Raw genomic sequence first — 21189 nt, 5'->3', positions numbered from 1 at the left:
GGCTCTCCAATACTTTGCACAGAAGTGGTGTCCCCACTGCGGCCGTCTCCTGTGCTGACAGCTTGTGACATGACACAGCGGGAACACATCTACTACATCTGTTACATACGCATGCGTTGTCTTGTAGACAGTCGGTCCACTCTCCTCTTCCTCGTTTCTATTGGGAGTTATAGTAGTCTGTGGTTTATCATGATGTAACCTAACTAGACTGTCTATTGGCGGCGACTTCCAATTATTCACATTGTGAAATGGTTGTAAGCCTTCTGTGGATGCACAGGAATACTGCGCGCATGTCTGCAGCGTTATGATGGATCTCCAGAGATGTCTCTTATTTACTATGGAGAACTTGGGATGCCGCTCTTGGCTTCATGTGACAGCTGCAGGTCCAGGAGGGGGCCTTTTCATTATCAGTAGTATAATATAATCCATTAATATAAATTATTAAATGGATCGTAGACCTGATGAAGTTGGTGTGTTTACTTTGAAAATCCAAGTCGTCATGGCTGCATAATATTTTGTGTAAGTTTCCATACTTAATTAAAATAATATAAGCATTTTATGAGTTCAGGACTCTGGCTAGACTCATGAATTGCTCATTTTAATTTGCCGATTGCTTGGCCATTCTAACATGAATCTTCAATAATAGGAATAGCTTTCTATTTCTGATCTGTCATGGCTAGGGGATTTTTCCTGGTAAATTATATTAGTATAACTCTCACACTCTGATGTCACAACTTGATGATTATTTGAGCATACAGAGATAAATAGTGCTAGATAGGTCCATTTCGTATAGCAGAAGCAGACTGTCCAACTTTTTGTAGGAAGTTCCTTTTCCAGTGCTAACCAGCCACTAATTATCTGACTTGGTATACCCTGTGTTTAAAAATAAGTTATTTAATATTTATTATACAGTTTTGTGCTTTTGCTACTTTATAAATGTCTCAGATGGTTCAGACATTTCATACCAGCTAATCTATGATGAGCAGGAATATCTGCCGTGCTTTTTAAGGGTTCATTCACCAAATCACAATAATAATGTATTCACTATACTGTCTTATGTTGATGCATATGACAGAAGATAATCCTCTACCATGTGCGTCAACAGAACGGCATTTGCAGTTTTCATCACTGATCTGTCAGCAACAAGCAACAAACACAGCTCCGCTTTGCACTGCCTAGTAATTAGAAGCTCTGTTGTGGAGGAGTGCAGGAGGTTACATTTAGCTATAAACCAGCTAACGATATATATACTGATATAGATGGTGGAAGATATAATCTGTCAGGCAAGGGGACTATACAAGAGCAGAGTGCACAGAAGCATAGGGTGAATTCTACACTTAGATTAGCTTGGTGATAACTCAGAGTTGTGAAGGAGGTGTCTGTAGCACTGAGGAGAAGCACGGTGCTGCTGGGAAATGTAGTTCAAAAAAGATAAGAATAGGACTACCCATTCTGCTAAAAACCATAGAATTTACATGGTTGGTAAATTCAGATAAAATTGGAATCCATGAGCAGGACCTAAGGTGGGAATTCATTAAGATTGGTGTTTCACAGTCTTGAACCAGAAGTTCATTGGAACACTATGTGCCAGTATGAGGCATATCTTAGATTTTCAGGCGCTCCGATAACCAAATGTCAGCTATAAGCTTCCATAGGTTTTGGCAAAAAAAGTGCCTTTTTTTGGGGGGGGGGGTCTACATTAGTCATTTTGTCGTGCCCCCACTGGTCACACCACTATTTATGGACCATCCATACACTTTAAACTTCTGGGTGGTCCACATATCACTCTGCAATGACTTTCTAAAATCCTATTGCATAGTAAGTCAGCTGCAGAATTGGGGAGCTCGCTGTCGGACTCTCCGTAGAGAAGTCGGGACGGTTTATTACCATCTCTGCCTTAGTGATCGCTGTAAACACTGCACTGAACGAGTGCTTCCTCCTCCGGAGACAGCGAACATGTGATCACCGTGTGTCAAGAGGGAGCAGGAGTTGCTGGGTTCTAACAAACGCAGATAGGCTTAGCCGTGCAGCCAGGAAGTAAATTTGCTCTGTAACCAGACTCTTTTACAGGGGAAATCAGGTGTAAAAAAATCTATTTAAGTTTACATTTTACCTGGACAACCAGCTTTATATGTATAGCCATGTTATTCCCCCTGCCTTTGTAGGCCGTCAGTTGGTGACCTAAGAAGCCTTATTCATACTCTAACCACTTGGATGCGGTGATTGCTATTGACCTCAGTGGGTTAGACAGCCAGTATCCGCGTTATCTCTGATCTTGATCATTATAGTAGGAGCCATTTGAACACGCTGGAAGATTTTAATGGTACGTGTCTAAGATGCTAGGCAGTAGCTCAATTAAAGCACTGGTCAATTTCTTGTCTTGTCAATTCTGCTTTCTTCTAAGATTATATGGTTAGCCTCTATAGTGAACCACCTATGCGGTCCATGGTTAGCGCCGATAAGAACCCTCAGGATATAGTTTGTACTATTTTCAAATGCTACCTTTCCAGCAGACATATTGCAGACCTATTGTACCACGGAGCCTGGGAAATGCTTACATAGAAGCCCCTTTAAGTGTGCAGTCAGACGGCCATATAACACGGACGATGATCACATCGCAATGCTCGGACTGGCCGGCGGCTCTGCTGACTGAGCGTGACAGCATGTATTTCTATGCAGCTGTCTCGCTTAGGTCAGGAGAGCCACCGGCCAGTCCGTGCACTGCAATGCGATCCTCACAGTGTTCGGCAGTCTGACTGCGCCCTTAGACATGTGCAACGATCTATCACTTCACTAGCTTTCATTTCTTTGCTGCTAGCCACTGACTATTGCTGATCCTACGTGGTTTCCAGATCACTGAAAATTACCTGTTGGATTAGTTGTCATAGAATTTATGGTCGTTGCTGTCTTTCTATATGGGGTATATCCATAGATCCCTTGTTGTATTGTATTTTCTCTGTGTAAAGAACATTTTTAAATGTAGAAAGAAGCTCAGCAGAGAACAATAGGGCATCTGTTATTCAAGTATCGGGGGCAAGTCTTATCGTCACTCAACCTGTTAGCAGCAGCACGGAGAATTGTTGAGCAGCTTGATGAGATTACTTAGAGGGGTTTTGTTTAAAACAACAAACACAGATTGTACTCTTCCTCCCAGGGTGTAGTGCCGGCTCTCCGCCTCTGCTCTGTTCCCTGCGTTTTGGCCTCATCGGTGACAGCGCACATTACAGTTTCAGCCAATCACTGAGCTCAGCGGCTCTGTTGATGTAGATGGCATGGACCGCTGAGTCCAGTGATTGGCTGCAGAGAGACGGCAATGGATCTGGAGAGGGTGAGTACGATCTGCATTTGTTTCACAAAAGTGGTTGTGTAGATGTAAAAGTGGAAAACCCCTTCAATGAAGCACTAAAACCCATCTGAGTTGTATTAGTCCTTTAGAACTGTAGATCCTGTTGTTTGGTATCTGTTCTGTACAAAGAACATTTTTTAAAATTGGACATAATTAACATAAGGAATGTGAGTTTCCACATAAAAGCTCATCTCTTTAAACATGCCTGAACATACTGTAATACACCCTAAAATTGATAGTCTGATGACCAATTGCTTATTCTGAACACTCGATCCCATACAGATGCACACCTTATTGGTCAAAAGGGAATTTGTGAAAATCAGGTTTTGCTTTTTGAATACGAGGCATAATGCTCTCCTTACCAACAAGTAAAATAGGGGGTCTTCTGACAGATGGGATTCTACTCTGTAATGTGAAGTCCTGGAAAGTTATCCAATTACAGAGCTCACTTGAAACTCTCCAGGTCGCTGGGTTATATCACTATCACTGCTATTGAAATGGACCTGTACAGAGTCCAAAAAGCAGAGATATCAAGGCTTGCTTGACTGCAGACTGGTAAAGTTCTCTGAACAAAATAGTGGCTAAGCTAAATGACATATATTAGCTTATTTCTGGCTATTAAACCAACAGTAGCGGCTGCTAGGGTACAGAAACAGAAGTGTGACTTTTGGGAGAGTTCTAATAGGCGAAAAATTGTACTCTTGTCCCATATGTTAAATGAGGCCATAAGTGCTCAGTCGGTGGTCCCAAACCTCACAAGTGTTCTGGCTCTCCCCAGTAAAATGTTGCCCCACTTCGCCCCCTTGGTGTTGGTTGACTGCTCCCAGCGTTCATTACTCTCTAGTGCTGAATTGTCACACTTTGGCTGTGGAATCCTGGGCCGGGGCCGTACTCTCCCTACTGAGTAACGTCACCTTCCCGGTTTGCTGCATCCTTGTACTCTATACCTATGAAATAGAGCTGCTGAGACCAGGGAAAGTACTGCACATATGCTGCCCCAATATTCCACTGTTCATGCATGACGTCTCGGTGAGAAACGATTCGCAGTACCCTGATCCAACAGCCATGCCGGCAGTCAGTGACTGCTAGACCAGAGCCCTGTGAACTTCCTCTTACCTGCCGGCATCATTGGCGCCTGTTCTGATTTGAGGGTCTGGCGTCATTCCGCAATATTGACAACACGCTAGGCATGCTAATCAGAAGAGGTTCCCGGGAACCCTGGCTGGTCCAAGGAGGTTCGCAGGTCTTCGGTCCGGTGGCCAAGGACTTCTGATGCAGCTGCTGGACTAGGATCCTGCAAATCGTTATGCTCAACTCTAGTTTGGAGTAACCCATCACCACTACTAGTTTAATGGACAGAAAGAAGGTGACAGATTCCTGTTAGGGAGTCAGAAATGCTTTTTTGTAGTGGGTGATCCCTATTTTTTGCTTGGTATAGAAGTAACAGGAAACTGATAATCCTCACCTTTTGTGAACCATAATCGTTCTGTTTTTGCGGTAATGGAAATTAGTGCTTGTGCTTTCATGAGCCTGTCTGAGCAAGCAGAAAAACAAGCAGTTCGAGGTAGGATGGGGAGAAACTGCAGAATGAACAGGAGGTGGACATAGGACTACATATTGCTTCCAATAATGCACCAGAACTAAACCCTAAGAGAATAGAAGAATAAATCCTCATTTGTGACCGTCCCTATTAAACTTAGTAATGCAAACTCTTATCTTAGGATGGACATACCCCATGGTCCTGTGATTTCACGTGGTGCTGAAAGCATGGCGATGGGTGGGCTCTTTGGTGTCATCGAGCTCTTTCTCCCTGCAGAAGTCATCACAGGCCACCCCTGCAGGGCAGGGTAAATGCATAGGTGCACTCATTTCTTCTTCATTTTTAATGTCGACCATTTGTTTCTCAGTGTGGTTGTGTGGGCTCTGCAGGGCGCCGTTGCTGGCTCCTAGATCGGGCTCAGCTTTGTCCAGGCCTGCTAATCTGTGTGGTTAGTGCACATTGTAGGACTGGGCCTCTAGTATTTACAATCAGGGATTGTAGTGAGGGCCGGGATTAGGAGCCTGGCTTCTTCTGTGGTGGTTTACAAGCATGAAGGACTCTTGCGAGCTGGAGAAAGCTATTTGAGCTGCCTTATGGCATTTTTATGGCTCGCTGCCCAGATTGGATTCCCCTTATACTGCACCGTAGTCTGCTGATTGCTCTTGAGGGTTGCAGAAGGGGAACCTATTTCTTAACCTTTATCAGAAGCAAAGACAGCGAAAGCATTATCTAGCGGTGACCGCATGATTCTGCTTGTGACATGGGTCTGATTTTAAATTTTTTTTTTTTTTTTCTTGTTTAATTTTTTTTCGATACAACAGAATTACATGATACTGTATATGTGTTCAGTTAAACATTGCTAAATATATACATACATTCTCTCTGGTTACCCAATGCCATAAGAGGATTTGCTACCTAGCCGTGGTAACATTGCATGCTGTTGTACAGCAGATGGCCTCACTATAAGGCGGCAGAGTCTCTCCCAAAAATGGCAGATTGCATGCATTTATTTATATTGCTATGCATCGCTATATGATGCTTGCTATAAGTTCCTCTCTCCATAATCTGAATTTCCTATTGATATAATTTAGGAGAGTGGGAGGAAAGTAGGGTACTTGGTGAAAGCCCACACAAACATGGCGAGAACATAAGACTTTCATATTGCTGTGTTGCACTTATTCAGTGAAATTATACTTGAAGGGAATCTGTCACCACTTTGGCGTTATCAGACCTCTACTATGGCCATACAGGGTATAGAAAAGTAAATCTATACATACCCGTATGGCCCATAGCAGAGGTTTGATTGCAGAGAAAAGTGCTTTAATCAATTCTATTTTGTACAGGCTTGGCGTCCGGGAGACGCCAAGCAATCCCCGCCTACGTGCTTATTATTCCTGCAAACCCCCGCCTATATGCTTAATTATTATATTCCCCCCTCCCCTACACGTCACAGGGTCCTGTGATGTGCACTGTGCTCCCTGACATGCGCACATAGAGCTCACATAGAGCGCGCTTTGCTTCCTCCCGGCCCCATCTACCTGTGCTCTCTGCCACAGGTTTCTATTGCGCAGGAGCTGGGGAGTCACTGTTTACTTTTCTATACCCTGTATGACCATAGTAGAGGTCTGATAACTCCAAAGTGGTGACAGATTCCCTACTAGAGTTATTAGATGACATATTAAACAGTGACTGACTAAATTTGGGGGTTTTATTTTTATTTTTTGTAGGCCCTATATACTGCTCAGATCAGTGGGGATCTGGTTCCTGAGACCCCCAGCGACCACTCAAAAGACCTCTTAGAAGTGCGCAGCTCAAGCTCAGGAATGCACAGCTGTCTGAGGGCAAGCACAGCTCAGTATGCATTCAGTAGAAAGTCATAGACCCTGATTCATCAAGACCAGCATTGTTCATGCCGGTCTTGATGAGGGATTCAGAATCTCCTGATTAATTATGAGACAAATGCCTTTTAATGAATCCGGAGCATCTGGCAAGTGGCGTGGGCCTCACCACAAATCTTACTCCAGCCAGGGACTGGAGTAAGATTACTGGTGTAAGGTACGCCATACTGGTGTAAGGTACGCCTCTGCTCTTCATGAATTACATGAGCTGTGGATTCACGCTCCCATTCTGCCAAACTTGCCAAATCTAAGCAAAACTACCAGGAAAATTTGAAAAACCTCGCTAAAATTTAAATTCAGGTCTATGGCATTTTATTGAATTTGTACTCCACTCTGTGTGCTTGCCCAAGCAGCAGCTGTGTGCTCCTGCCTCCTAAGATCCGCACTTCTTGGCAGTCTTTTGAGTCTTAGAAGCCGTACCCCCACTATCTACACAAGATTAAAGGGCATAATCTACAGAGATTATCCGAAAATTCAGTTACTCTTTAAAGGGTTTTTTGTGTTTCTTCAGGAGCACACTACTCCCCTGCCTCCTAGGTTGCTGGGTGCGCCACGCTCCTAAAGATTGACCGCTGGACCAGTGGCATTGTCACGCCTCTGGATCTGACTGAGCCCTTTCCAGGCTTCCAGCAAAGGCATATTTGCTATAGTTTACACAGGAAAAGTTATGTAAACTATTCTTTGGCATAGATTGTATTTCTGGTGCATGCACAGCATACAATGTTGCGAATTTATTAAGAGGCTTACGTCTCTTAATAAACGTAAGCACATGCTGCGCCAGCTTGCTTTTTAGGACTCGGATTTCCTTTAAAGAAAATCTGTTGTTACAAAATGATCTATTGTTTACGTTCAGTTTTTGTTACATTTTTTTTAAAAAATGTTTTCAACGATGGTGTCATTTTTCATATCACAATCTTAATACATTCTTTAATGCTATTTGACGTACATACCCATCATAGGCATGTCATTTACTGCTCCATGATCGATATGTATGACCTGCTGATCGACCAGTATGGCTTCTGTACCTGTGCGATCAGCTGCGGGAGCCTGACTGATAAAAACAGCTGGGCTCATGCAGTCATCCGTGGATCTTTGTCTGATTACATACCGCAGTGCATGGACTGACCAATCTTTTCCTGATATGAGTGTGACAGCCTCATAGAAATATATGGAGCTATAATGCTCCAGTCGGGAGACCCCCGGCCAGTCCGTACATTGCGGTCCATGATCAGACTAAGGTCCAAGGATGTCTGCATGAGCCCTTAGAATCTGTATTCTTGCAGATCCTACCAGTTTAACCCCTCATATTCTGCTGTCAATAGTGACAGCGCCACAGCTGTAGTTTGACATGGGGAGAGTTCTTCTTCTGTCAGCTCAGAAGCACCCTTGCAGTGCGATCACAAGGGTGTGGATGGGTTTCTATGGCAAACGGAAGCCTTACAAAGGCCTCTTGGCCTGCAATACACCATAGCTTATCAGATGGAGGTTCGTGCTGATGGGCTACCTTTCAGGCTAATATCACTGATAGGATAGTGTAATACACAGCACTGCTAGAGTAGTGCTGTGTATTATTAATGCGGTCATAAGATGGAGGAACTAATGATTATTTTAAAGTACCTTTTTTTAAAAAAAAAAAAAAAAAGTCACATATTTTGGTCTTGTAGCTATATATACAGTGGGTACGGAAAGTATTAAGACCCCTTTAAATTTTTCACTTTTAGTTTCATTGCAGCCATTTGGTAAATTCTAAAGTTATTTTTTTTTCTCATTAATTTACACTCTGCACCCCATCTTGACTGAAAAAAACCAGAAATGTAGACCATTTTGCAGATCCTCTCCAGTTCCGTCAGGTTGGATGGTGAACATTGGTGGACAGCCATTTTCAGGTCTCTCCAGAGATGCTCAATTGGGTTTAGGTCAGGGTTCTGGCTGGGCCAGTCAAGAATGGTCACAGAGTTAGAAAACTGATGGGGACTTTATTAGGCTTATAACATTTCCTTAAAGGATGAGAAGTTTCAGCAGGCTCGTTATCATCAGAGACAGGATTACAATGAATGGTCACACACTGCTCGTAACACAGGATCTACCATTTACAATAGGTGATATCACAGCTCCCCTGCTCCCCCTCCCTTCACATTGACCTGAGCACTTGCTCATTAGATGCTTCAATACAAAAGATAGGAATGGGGTCTGTTCACTGTGGCTAATGTATTTGAGGATTTCCTAAAACAGGAAGTTAGTTGAAAAAAGTCCCAGGGCCCAGTGTGAAAATGACAAGATTTCTTATTTTTAATAAAGATTGTGATGTGGAAAAAATCATTGGCAAAACTATTTTAAAAATACATATAATGCAAAAACCTGATTTAAACAATAGGTAATTTTTCTCAGTATGCATTCCCTTTGAAGTCTAAATTTGAGGTATTTATATTTTTCATTTAAATATCCCAAGGATAGGTCATCAATATCGGATCATGACACCAGGCATGCCCACCAATCAGCTGTTACCAGTCTGCCGTATGGTACAATGGCCGCTGCTGATATCAGCTGATCAGTGGTGGCGCTGGGTGTTGGCCCCCCACTGATCTGATATTGGTGACCTATACTGAGGATAAGTGGAGAATACAGCCAACATTGTTATAGGACAGACAGACAAGTGACTATAAAGTTACCAGCATTTCAGTGCATATGCTTTGTTATTATATAGGTTTGCCTCTTCATAGTACATGTGCAATTATTTTTTTCCTTTTTTCTCAGGGACATAGAGCCAGAGACTCAAAAAGAGGAACATTTGATGGAAGAAAAGAAAAAGAAAAAGCAGGAAGAAAAGAAGAAGAAGGAAGGTGCCCAGAAAAAGGTTAGGTTTTTTTTTTTTTTTTCTTCGGGACATTATATTTGGCAGGATTTCCCTCTAATTAAAATACCACTTTCCTGGTGGTAGAAGACCTAAATACTCTGTAGATGGATGGGAAATGCTCTCAAGATACTGGGAATGTCTAAGGTTCTTGAACTTATAAAGTGGCAAGGAGGCAATTAGCAGTACAGGGGCCATTGTGTGCAGTCTTCTGGTTGTGCTAAGCAGTCTTTCCCATGTTCTTTCCCGCATTCTCTTCTTTCTCGCGCTGTCTCTTTTCACTGTCTGTGCATGTGTCTTTCTGTCTTTCCATGTCCCCCTCTTTATTCCTCTCTTGCTGTGTCTCTCGGACTCTTGTCATGGTACGCTCTCTCTCGCGCTTTTTCTCTCTTTCTGTCGTGCTTTTTGTCTTTTTCCCCTAATTTTTCCCATAGTGTTTTTTGTCCTTTAATTAAACACTTTTTTTCTTTCTGTTTTCAGGCTGCTGAACAAAAAACCAAAGGTTAGTATGAATCCGCCTCCTGTACATTCATCTCCGTGTCTGCTGAGCTCCCTAGCTGCTGGCTTTCAATCTTGCTGCCTGCATATCTGACACTGCTGAGAATGGGGTCCCTGCACTCATTGTAATTCCGTGCCAGTACGCGGATGGTGAGGTGCCTGCAGCCCTCATGCTTGTGCGGCTGCCATCTTCTCCTGTATCAGGCCATCCATCTTCCCATACACTCGGCCCTGTGTTAACATGCACAGCATCTGTCTACATCTACAATAACGATCGGCCGAAGAATAAATGTGAATGGAAACCTCCCCTTCACTGCTAGACTCCTCAATATCAGACATTTATACATTATTCTCATATACACATCACATATTATTTTATACATGCCTTTTCCAAAAAATGTATTAAGTTAAAATATATATATATATATACATACATACATACATACATATATTACAGACACATATATTACAGACCAAAAGTTTGGACACGCCTCATTTAAAGCTTTTCTGTATTTTCATGACTATGAAAATTGTACATTCACACTGAAGGCATCAAAACAATGAATTAACACATGTGGAATTATATACTTAACAAAAAAAGTGTGAAACAACTGAAAATATGTCTTATATTCTAGGTTCTTCAAAGTAGTCACCTTTTACTTTGATGACTGCTTTGCATACTCTTGGCATTCTCTTGATGAGCTTCAAGAGGTAGTCACCGGAAATGGTCTTCCAACAATCTTGAAGGAGTTCCCAGAGATGCTTAGCACTTGTTGGCCCTTTTGCCTTCACTCTGCAGTCCAGCTCACCCCAAACCATCTCGATTGGGTTCAGGTCTGGTGACTGTGGAGACCAGGTCATCTGGCGTAGCACCCCATCACTCTCCTTCTTGGTCAAATAACCCTTTCACAGCCTGGAGGTGTGTTTGGGGTCATTGTCCTGTTGAAAAATAAATGACGGTCCAACTAAACGCAAACCGGATGGAATAGCATGCCGCTGCAAGATGCTGTGGTAGCCATGCTGGTTCAGTATGCCTTCAATTTTGAATAAATCCCCAACAGTGTCACCAGCAAAGCACCCCCACACCATCACACCTCCTCCTCCTCCATGCTTCACGGTGGGAACCAGGCATGTAGAGTCCATCTGTTCACCTTTTCTGCGTCGCACAAAGACACGGTGGTTGGAACCAAAGATCTCAAATTTGTACTCATCAGACCAAAGCACAGATTTCCACTGGTCTAATGTCCATTCCTTGTGTTCTTTAGCCCAAATAAGTCTCTTCTGCTTGTTGCCTGTCCTTAGCAGTGGTTTCCTAGCAGCTATTTTACCATGAAGGCCTGCTGCACAAAGTCTCCTATTAACAGTTGTTGAAGAGATGTGTCTGCTGCTAGAACTCTGTGTGGCATTGACCTGGTCTCTAATCTGAGCTGCTGTTAACCTGTGATTTCTGAGGCTGGTGACTCGGATAAACTTATCCTCAGAAGCAGAGGTGACTCTTGGTCTTCCTTTCCTGGGGCGGTCCTCATGTGAGCCAGTTTCTTTGTAGCGTTGATGGTTTTTGCAACTGCACTTGGGGACACTTTCAAAGTTTGCCCAATTTTTCGGACTGACTGACCTTCATTTCTTAAAGTAATGATGGCCACTCGTTTTTCTCTACTTAGCTGCTTTTTTCTTGCCATAATACAAATTCTAACAGTCTATTCAGTAGGACTATCAGCTGTGTATCCACCAGACTTCTGCACAGCACAACTGATGGTCCCAACCCCATTTATAAGGCAAGAAATCCCACTTATTAAACCTGACAGGGCACACCTGTGAAGTGAAAACCATTTCCGGTGACTACCTCTTGAAGATCATCAAGAGAATGCCAAGAGTGTGCAAAGCAGTCATCAAAGCAAAAGGTGGCTACTTTGAAGAACCTAGAATATAAGACATATTTTCAGTTGTTTCACACTTTTTTGTAAAGTATATAATTCCACGTGTGTTAATTCATAGTTTTGATGCCTTCAGTGTGAATGTACAATTTTCAGAGTCATGAAAATACAGAAAAATCTTTAAATGAGAAGGTGTGTCCAAACTTTTGGTCTGTACTGTGTGTATGTATGTATGTATATGTATGTATATGTATGTATGTGTATGTGTGTGTGTGTGTGTGTGTGTGTATATATATATATATATATATATATATATATATATATATATATATATATATATATATATATATATATATATATATATCTATATCTATGTAATTTTATTCTGTAGCAATCAGACTTTTGCTAAAATCTGCTTTCTGAATCATACAGATAATGGGATTGCACATATTAATGTTAGAGAGGACCTGTCAGCTCTCCTCTTTTTAGTATATATGCTCAATTAATTTTCAAAGATGACAAATCTGAAGCATCTTTTGCTTGGTGCTCTGATTTTTACTGTTGCTCTGTTAATCCTCCTGGGAATGTATGGATAAAATTCACAATTGTATGTTGCTGTAAAGCCTAGTTTTGTTTAATTTTTTTTCCGGGTAATGCACTAGACCAAGGTTGCACTGAGCACCTGTGCTTGGTTTGAACAGTCAGACTTCCTTTATCTCATTAAGGCCATGTTCAAACGTTCAGTCTTTGGTCAGTATTTTACATCAGTATCTGTAAGTCAAAACGTGGAGTGGGTAAAAAATACAGAAGTGGTGACGTGTTTCTGTTGTACATTTCCTCTGACTGTTCCTCTCCTGGCTTACAAATACTGATGTAAAATACTGATCAGATACTGAAAGTGTGAACATGACCTAATTAGCTGTCACATACATTTTCACCATAGCCTTTTACTGGGCAGACTCCAGGTGTGTTTCATAGGCTGGGCTTCGTAGGAGAACATCAGTTATACCATATAATGAAGTGCTATAGTAGGGTAGTACATAGTATGAGCGATCAAACAATTGTAGGTTCAAGTACCCTAAAAAAGAAAGAGTAGATCTAAATGAAATCTAGTTTGACAGCAGCAATTAAGGGGTTAACAAGCGATCTAAGCAAAGACATGGAATGTTCCTAGAGATACAGTGGGATGCATTGTTCACAAGTTCAAAGTTATAGGGACACTGGCTACACTACCAGGATATGGCAGAAAGAAGAAGCCTTCACCAGCTTTCAAAAACCCACAAATAACTGTCAAAAAACAGCAGCAAGATTTGGTGGCAGCAGGCAACGAGGTTTCAGTGTGCACAGCTAGGCACATGCTAAGTGCTGTACGTCTCTATCCATGAACTCCAAAGCATACACCTCTACTGACTCAAAAACACAAGTTGGCGCCAATATACAAAAACTACATTGATAAGCCACAAGTTTTGGGATTCTGATCTGTTGAGTAATGAAAAAAAACTGGAACATTTTGTGCCTATGAATCCGCCTACAGTGATGCATGGTGGTGACTTGGTGATGATTACAGTGAACTTAGGCGGTGGCTCAGTGATGCTCTGGAGCTGCTTGCTTTGCTTCATCTGGCATTGGAAACTTAAAATGTTTGAAGGGCAACATGGATTCTACTAAGAATCAGGAAATCCTAGGAGAAAACCTCATGCCTTTTGTGAGGAAGCAGATAATTGGGTATCTTTTTTTGACCTTTCAGTAGGACAATGATCCCAAACAGCGTAACCAAAGCATGGTTTCAGACGAAGTCCTGAAATATTCTGGAGGAGTCGTTACATTCATCTGACCCCATAAAAAATCTTTGATTCGATTTAAAGAAGGCGGTTGCATCATATATATTGAAGAATATTGGTGAACTTGAGGCTATTGCCCATGAGGAATCGATTAAGATTTCTCCAGAACTCTGCCAGAAGCTGGTGTCTGGCAATATGTTATATAGGTAGCGTGGCATAACAGCTAAAGATGCTCCACTAAGTATTATTTATTTTACTCCCTTATATAGCGCCATTAATTCCACAGCGCTGTGCAGACATTACCTGCACTGTTTCCATTGGGGCTGACAATCTAGATACCCTATCAGTATGTCTCTGGAGTGTGGGAAGAATCCAGAGAACCCGGAGGAAACCCACACAACCTGGGGGGAACATACAAACTCCTTTGCAGATGTTGTATTTGGTGGGATTTGACCCCAGCGCTGCAAAGCAACAGTGCTAACCACTGAGCCACAGTGCTGCCCACTACAGATGCGTGTCATGAAGGCGCCAAATGCAATTCTCAATATCGAAATTGCAACACCAAGAAGGCGATGTCGTGGAATTATGAAAATCACAGGATCGATAGACATGTAATGATATTTTTAAAAGAGGAGTATAGCACAGAAGAATGTTGCAAACAAATATCAATGTTTAATAAAACATAAAACACACAAAGATAAATAAAGTACAGACATAGAGGTAGTGTCAGATGGTATAATGCATCAAGGTAGGATGGACCAAATAGTATATTCACGATACTTCTGAGAAAAGACTCTCAGAAGTACACTCTCTGCCCTTGAGAAAGCGGCTTGAGACGCCGCGAAACGTGCGTCGGGCAACCATTCTCACCATCCCCATGCTCCCCGTGTGACACACTGCGCTTTCTTGGTAGGTTACCTCTCCTCTTGCTATATACCACTTGATGAATGGGTTCGAATGAGCTATATGCTTTGATTATTACTTTCTGACATGCCCTCTTCCCATTCATCTTTTATGTAGCTATTGGGGAGGGTATTTTTCTATATTGATACTCTGGTGACTTTATGGCACATTCTGTGATTTTTTTAACCCTGTTTTTTGACTTTTTGGCATTATAATACTTAGTTAGGCCTCTGGACATTGTGCAATTGTATCTTTTCTCAGAAGTATCGTGAATATACTATTTGGTCCATCTGGCCCTACCTCTATGTCTGTACTTTATTTTTCAGCAGCAGATGGAAGGAAGGGAGACACAGTCATTACTAGTGGGTAGGCGGAGCCCACATAGGATAGAACACCTCAGATTAAAAAAAAAAGAGTGTTGTCCGGCCCCTCCAGCTTGGGCTCCTCCTACTCCAGCTCTCCAGTCTAAAATTTGAGGTCACAGAGGATGGTCGCTGCTGGAAGCAGCTCCTCAGAAAATTTTTTTATTTTTATCGGACAGAGACTTGGACCCCCGTGGTCTTGAGGTCTCAGGGGTCTCAGCGCTGCTGGACCCCCACCCCTCCCTTGGCGGATCTGCATTACCCTTTGAGAGAGGTCCCTGCAGAACCCTGCCGGCCCCGGGGGATGAGGGATGCTTCCCTGGCGGGGACGCAAACCGCGCATCTGGGGTCACTGCGTTCTCCGCCCTGGGGGGAAGCTTGGGCACAGCGCCACAAATCCCTGGGGGTCCCTGTGGCGCTCAGCTGGGTGAGTACTCAGCATGTTAATGTGTTTTGAGTGCTGCGGCAGCCGCTGCTACATGTATTCATGTGGTGACTTGTGTTTTTTTGTCCGCAGGTGGATGCCTGCAGGACATGGAAGCGGGGCAGGAGCGGAGAGCGGAGGAGTCGCGCGCGCTTTTTTTGAAGCTGGCGGGGGGCGTGGCTTCGCGCCTTCCCGGTCTTTCGCGGGCAGGAAGCGCTCTGAGCGCGCGCTTTCTCCTGCCCCTCCTCTTCCGGCTTCTCTCTCCTCACAGCGCGGCGGCCATTACTGAACGGCTTCCATCGGGCTCCTCACTCTCCTCTCCTCCCGACAGACCGAAGGAACACTGCACCACGGCCAGCTGGGTGAGTCGCTTCTGCCTGTCAGGGCAGAAGCTTAACCCCTCACCCCCTCAGCGCAGGGCACCTTTCTGAGGCACAATAAGGTGGCAGACTGTGCTGTCCTGCAGCTATTACCTCATATAGAGGTTCCTTTTTTTGTCTGGGGCTCGCACATCCTTTTCATTTCACAGAGGTTGTGGGGAGTCTGCGACATTAACCCCTTATTAGGCGGTTATCCCTTAATTGGGGGTCAGCTGGGGTAGCTCTCTCTTTAAGAGCTTTAACCCTTCAGCTTTCTTTTAAGAAACCACACTGTCCTACTTACTGACAGGTTTAACCTGCCATATACTGTGTGAGGGCATGTCAGATCAGGGTCCAGGAGGTGCGGACCGTCTCCCAGGTCCGCTACAGGATCAGTCTCGCGTGTCTGACACGCAGGAGTCCTCGACGGCGTCAAGCGCAGCGGTCGGGGGTTTCGGTGATGGGGCAGTGGTCAAAATGGAGGCCCTCACTCGTTCTATTGATGGCCTGTCTGACCTTCTAGGTTATTGGGTGTCAGCTAGATCCTCTCATGGCAGGAAGCGCCACAGGCCGGTACTGCCCTCCCCGCGCAGCGACTCGGAGATCTCTGTTATGGAGGGTTCCCCTTCAAGCTCAGATGGGGAGATGTCCGATTCGGATAAGGAGGATCGGCAGGGGCACTCTGCCTCTTTTTTGGGCCGTGCAGAGGCTTTTATTGGAGCCATGAGGGAGGCGTTACAGTTTCCGGAGGAGGTAACTAGACGTCCTGGTAAGTCGGCCCGGATATTTCAGGAGTCGCATAGGTCGCGCTTGGCATTACCATCTCTGGATGAGCTTAATGGGGCAGTGGAGAAGGAACGCCTGTGTCCAGATAAACGTTTTCAGGGGACACGGTTTTTTGAGGCACTGTATCCGTGTTCCACGGAGTTGATTGATAATTGGATTCCTTCTCCTGAAGTGGATGTCCCTTTATCCCAGCTTAGCAAATCCTCATTACTGCCTGTTAAAGGGAAGGCGAGTCTGCAGGATCCGCTGGACAGAAAAACGGAGATGGCGGCGAAACCCATCTACGAGGCCGCGGGTCATGGATTCAGAGCGGTGCTAGGATCCATGTGTGCTTGTAAAGCTTCCCTAAGCTGGTTGGACCATCTACGGACGGCGTGGCAGGATGGATCCCCGCTATCCGAGGTAGATGGGATTTTCAAGTTGTTGGAGGATGCGGCCCGATTTGGCAGTGATGCAGGTTTGGATACCGCGTCACTGCTGTCCAGGGCGCAATCCTCGGCGGTCACAGTCAGAAGAGCACTGTGGCTCAGACAGTGGACCGGGGACGCGGTTTCCAAGCAAGGTTTGCTATCTTTAGCTTACAAGGGTGGTCAGTTATTTGGATCTGACCTCACGGAGCTGATTGTCAAGGCAAAGGCAAAAGAAGCGGCCTTACCACAGCGAAGAACTGTGGCTTCTGCGTCGGGCAGGCCTAGTGCCGGTAGTAGTCGGCGGCCCTTTCGGTCCAGGGGACGGTCCGGTCAGCCCTCTTGGGGATCGGGTCGTCCCTCTTTTTCAGGAAAAAAGGCTTCTCAGAAATCCCGCACTCCCTGGAAACAGAGCTTCCGTCAAGACAAGCGGGAAGCTGACAAAAAGCCCGCTAAGGCGGACTGACGCCAGGTTTTCACTCGAGGGCTCTCGAGTGGGGGGTCGCCTGCTCCAATTCGAATCGACTTGGGCATCCCGCGTTTCGGACGCCTGGGTGACGCGGGTTGTGTCAGCAGGCTACTTCATAGAGTTTCTTTCTCGACCCCCGGACAGGTTTTGCCGATCTCGCATTCCGTCAGAGCCCGAGCTAGTTGCCGCTCTATGGCAGGAGGTCGATTCCCTTCTGCAGAAGGGTGTGGTGGTACCGGTTCCGCCGGAGGACCGGGGAAGAGGGTTTTATTCAAACCTCTTTGTGGTCCCCAAAAAGGAGGACAAATTTCGCCCCATTCTGGATCTCAAAAGATTGAATCGGCATGTCCGCACCCGGAAATTCCGCATGGAGTCGCTTCGCTCGGTTGTGGCGGCCCTGTCGCAGAACGACTTTTTGATGTCAATCGACATTCGCGACGCTTATTTGCATGTTCCCGTCGGAAGGGCCCACCAACGCTTCCTTCGTTTTGCCATAGGTCAGGACCATTTCCAGTTTGTGGCCCTACCATTCGGGTTGGCCTCGGCGCCCAGAGTTTTTACAAAAATTCTGGCACCTCTCATGGCGATCCTTCGAAGACAGGGGGTTACGGTTCTTCCCTACCTGGACGACCTTTTGATTGTGGCGTCCTCAAAGGAGGAGGCGGTGACGGCTCGCAATCTATCCCTTCAGCTCCTGGAGGACTTCGGGTGGCTGGTCAATTGGAAGAAGTCGTCTCTGGAACCGTCGCAGTCAATCCTGTTTTTGGGGATGCATTTCGACACGGTACGAGCAGTGGTGTCCCTGCCTCCAGACAAGCAAGCAAGTCTTCTTCGACATGTACAGGTTATGAAGTCTTCGACAGCAATGTCCCTTCGAAGGTGTATGCGCCTTTTGGGTTTGATGGTGGCGTCAATGGAGGCACTTCCGTTTGCCCAATTTCATTCCAGGACTCTCCAAATGCTCATTCTGAACCGTTGGGATCGATCACAGGCTTCGCTGGATCGCAGTGTCATCATCTTCCACAGGGTGCGAGAGTCTCTAGAATGGTGGTTACGTCCGGAAGCGTTATCCCTGGGGAAGTCCTTCCTCCTTCCGAGGTGGTCGGTCATAACCACCGATGCCAGCCTGTCAGGCTGGGGGGGTGTCTGGAACGATCTCTGGATTCAGGGAGTATGGTCGTCGGAAGAGTCTGTCCTGCCGATCAACATCCTGGAATTGAGGGCGATTTTCCTTTTGCCTCCAACACTGGACGGTCACTTTAAACGGTCTGCCAGTCCGAGTGCAGACAGACAACGCGACGGCGGTCGCGTATATCAACCATCAAGGTGGAACGAGGAGCTCCAGGCTCATGATGGAAGTGTCTCGGATCCTGGTATGGGCTGAGGCCAAGGTGCCAGCCATCTCTGCGATTCACATTCCGGGAGTTCAGAATATCACGGCGGACTTCCTCAGTCGCGAGAAGGTGGATCCCGGAGAATGGAGTCTTCACCCAGAAATTTTTGCACAGCTGTGCTCCCGTTGGGGAACTCCTCAAGTGGATTTGATGGCATCAAGGTTCAACACCAAGTTACCGACGTTCATGTCCAGGTACAAGGACCCGAAGGCTGTGGCGGTGGATGCTCTGGTGGCTCCGTGGGACCAATTCGAGCTAATCTATGTGTTCCCGCCGATATCCTTACTTCCTCTGGTGTTGCGTCGGATCAGACTGGAAAGAGTCCCGGCTATGTTAGTAGCCCCAGACTGGCCAAGGAGGACGTGGTTCTCGACGCTGGTGTCGCTTCTGGCTGCGCCTCCACTTCCTCTCCCTCTTCGCCCGGACCTGTTAACCCAAGGGCCCGTTCGTCATCCGGACCTGAAGTCTCTGCGTTTGACGGCGTGGCTCTTGAGACCGAAATCTTGACTCGTCAAGGTTTTTCAGCCGAAGTCATTGCCACTCTGCGAGCTGCCAGGGGTCCTGCCACTACTAGGATCTATCACAAGACTTGGGAGGCCTTCTTTTCATGGTGTTCGGGTTCTTCAAGGAACCCGAGGATTTTTTCCATTCCCAATTTGTTGGCCTTTTTGCAGTATGGCCTGGACAAGGGTTTGGCAGTTAGCACTCTGAGGGGTCAGGTTTCTGCTTTGTCCTTGCTGTTTCGGAAGGCTATCGCCTCGCGTAGGGACGTTCGTTCCTTTTTTCGCGGGGTAACCCGTCCGTTTCCGCCGCGGAAGGCGCTTGTGTCCCCTTGGCGGCTCAATCTGGTCTTGGAGGCTCTTCAACATGGGCCTTTTGAGCCTATGGACTCCGTTAGCCTTTCTTTGCTTTCTTGGAAGGTTGCCTTTTTAGTGGCAGTCACCTCTTTGAGAAGGGTTTCTGAACTGGCGGCTCTTTCTTGCTCGCCTCCTTTTCTGGAGTTTCTCCCGGATCGCGTGGTGCTTCGCACACGGGGCGACTTTCTACCTAAGGTGGTGTCACAATTTCATGTTAACCAGGATATTGTGTTGCCCTCGCTCTGTCCGGAACCGAGGAATGCGAAGGAACGGGCCTTGCACTCATTGGATTTAGTGCGGGCTTTGAAGTTCTATTTGTCTATTACTCAAGGTTTTCGGAAATCGGACTCTCTGTTTGTGATTCCAGCAGGTCGTCGGCGTGGTCAACGAGCTTCCAAGGACACTATAGCTCGATGGATTCGGTCGGCCATTTTAGAGGCTTACCGACTCAAGGGCGAATCTTGTCCAATTAAGATTCGAGCTCACTCCACGAGAGCTGTGGGTTCATCGTGGGCTTTTCATCAAGGGGCCTCGGCAGCTCAACTCTGCCGGGCGGCTACCTGGCGCTCCGTCCACACTTTTACAAAGTTTTATAAGGTGGACGTCAGTGCTTCCGCTGATGCAGCCTTAGGACGTAGGGTCCTGCAGGCGGCTGTAGTTTAAGTTATCGTTAACTTGTATTTAGCGCTAGTTGCGCATTTTTCTAGGTTGTTGGGATTCTGCCTCTGTTGGTTTTTTCCCACCCTTGAGTTCTGGACTGCTTTGGGACATCCCACTAGTAATGACTGTGTCTCCCTTCCTTCCATCTGCTGCTGAAAGACGGATTTTGGTAAGACCTTACCTGTAAAATCCTTTTCAGCGAGGGAAGGAAGGGAGACACAGCTCCCTCCCATGGCAGAAGTGTGTTGTTGTGTTTTCAGATGCAGCGTGACCCTTCTCTGATAGCGATTATCTGGGCTGAGGTCGGCGCGCTAAGGCTCTGTTCCAGCATTGCCAGCTCATCGCAGTGGTCAGGTCCAGTGAGTAGTACCTGGGACTGTGTGGTTTTTCTGTTATATGCATAACCTGTCTCTTGTTTTTTTTCTGAAGTTCTTCAGAAGGGGTTATGTTGCTCCGCTGGTGATATTTGCTCTTCCTTAGCTTGTGTACGGACTGGAGAGCTGGAGTAGGAGGAGCCCAAGCTGGAGGGGCCGGACAACACTCTTTTTTTTTTAATCTGAGGTGTTCTATCCTATGTGGGCTCCGCCTACCCACTAGTAATGACTGTGTCTCCCTTCCTTCCCTCGCTGAAAAGGATTTTACAGGTAAGGTCTTACCAAAATCCGTCTATCTTTGTGTGTTTTATGTTTAATAAAACATTGATATTTGTGTGCAACATACTGCTGTGCTATACTCCTCTTTTCATGGTTTGATTGTTCATCTTGCATGTGGATAGTTTTC

The 21189-nt window shown here is 45.6% G+C and overlaps 1 protein-coding gene across 2 annotated transcripts in view; it reads left to right on the top strand.

The window, feature by feature from the left end:
- Positions 1–21189, top strand: part of TNRC6C (trinucleotide repeat containing adaptor 6C) — a 732779-nt gene that overhangs the window by 634230 nt on the left and 77360 nt on the right. For both annotated transcript variants that reach the window (XM_073683980.1, XM_073683979.1), the window contains exons 4-5: positions 9539–9638; positions 10116–10137. In XM_073683980.1, the coding sequence (XP_073540081.1) occupies positions 9539–9638; positions 10116–10137 (122 nt within the window). The remainder of the gene's footprint in view (positions 1–9538; positions 9639–10115; positions 10138–21189) is intronic.

The sequence above is a fragment of the Phyllobates terribilis genome, unplaced genomic scaffold, assembly GCF_046119375.1.
Source record: "Phyllobates terribilis strain yellow unplaced genomic scaffold, ASM4611937v1 Scaffold_5__5_contigs__length_657084704, whole genome shotgun sequence".
Taxonomy (NCBI): domain Eukaryota; kingdom Metazoa; phylum Chordata; class Amphibia; order Anura; family Dendrobatidae; genus Phyllobates; species Phyllobates terribilis.
This window is presented reverse-complemented; position numbering and strand designations above follow the sequence as displayed.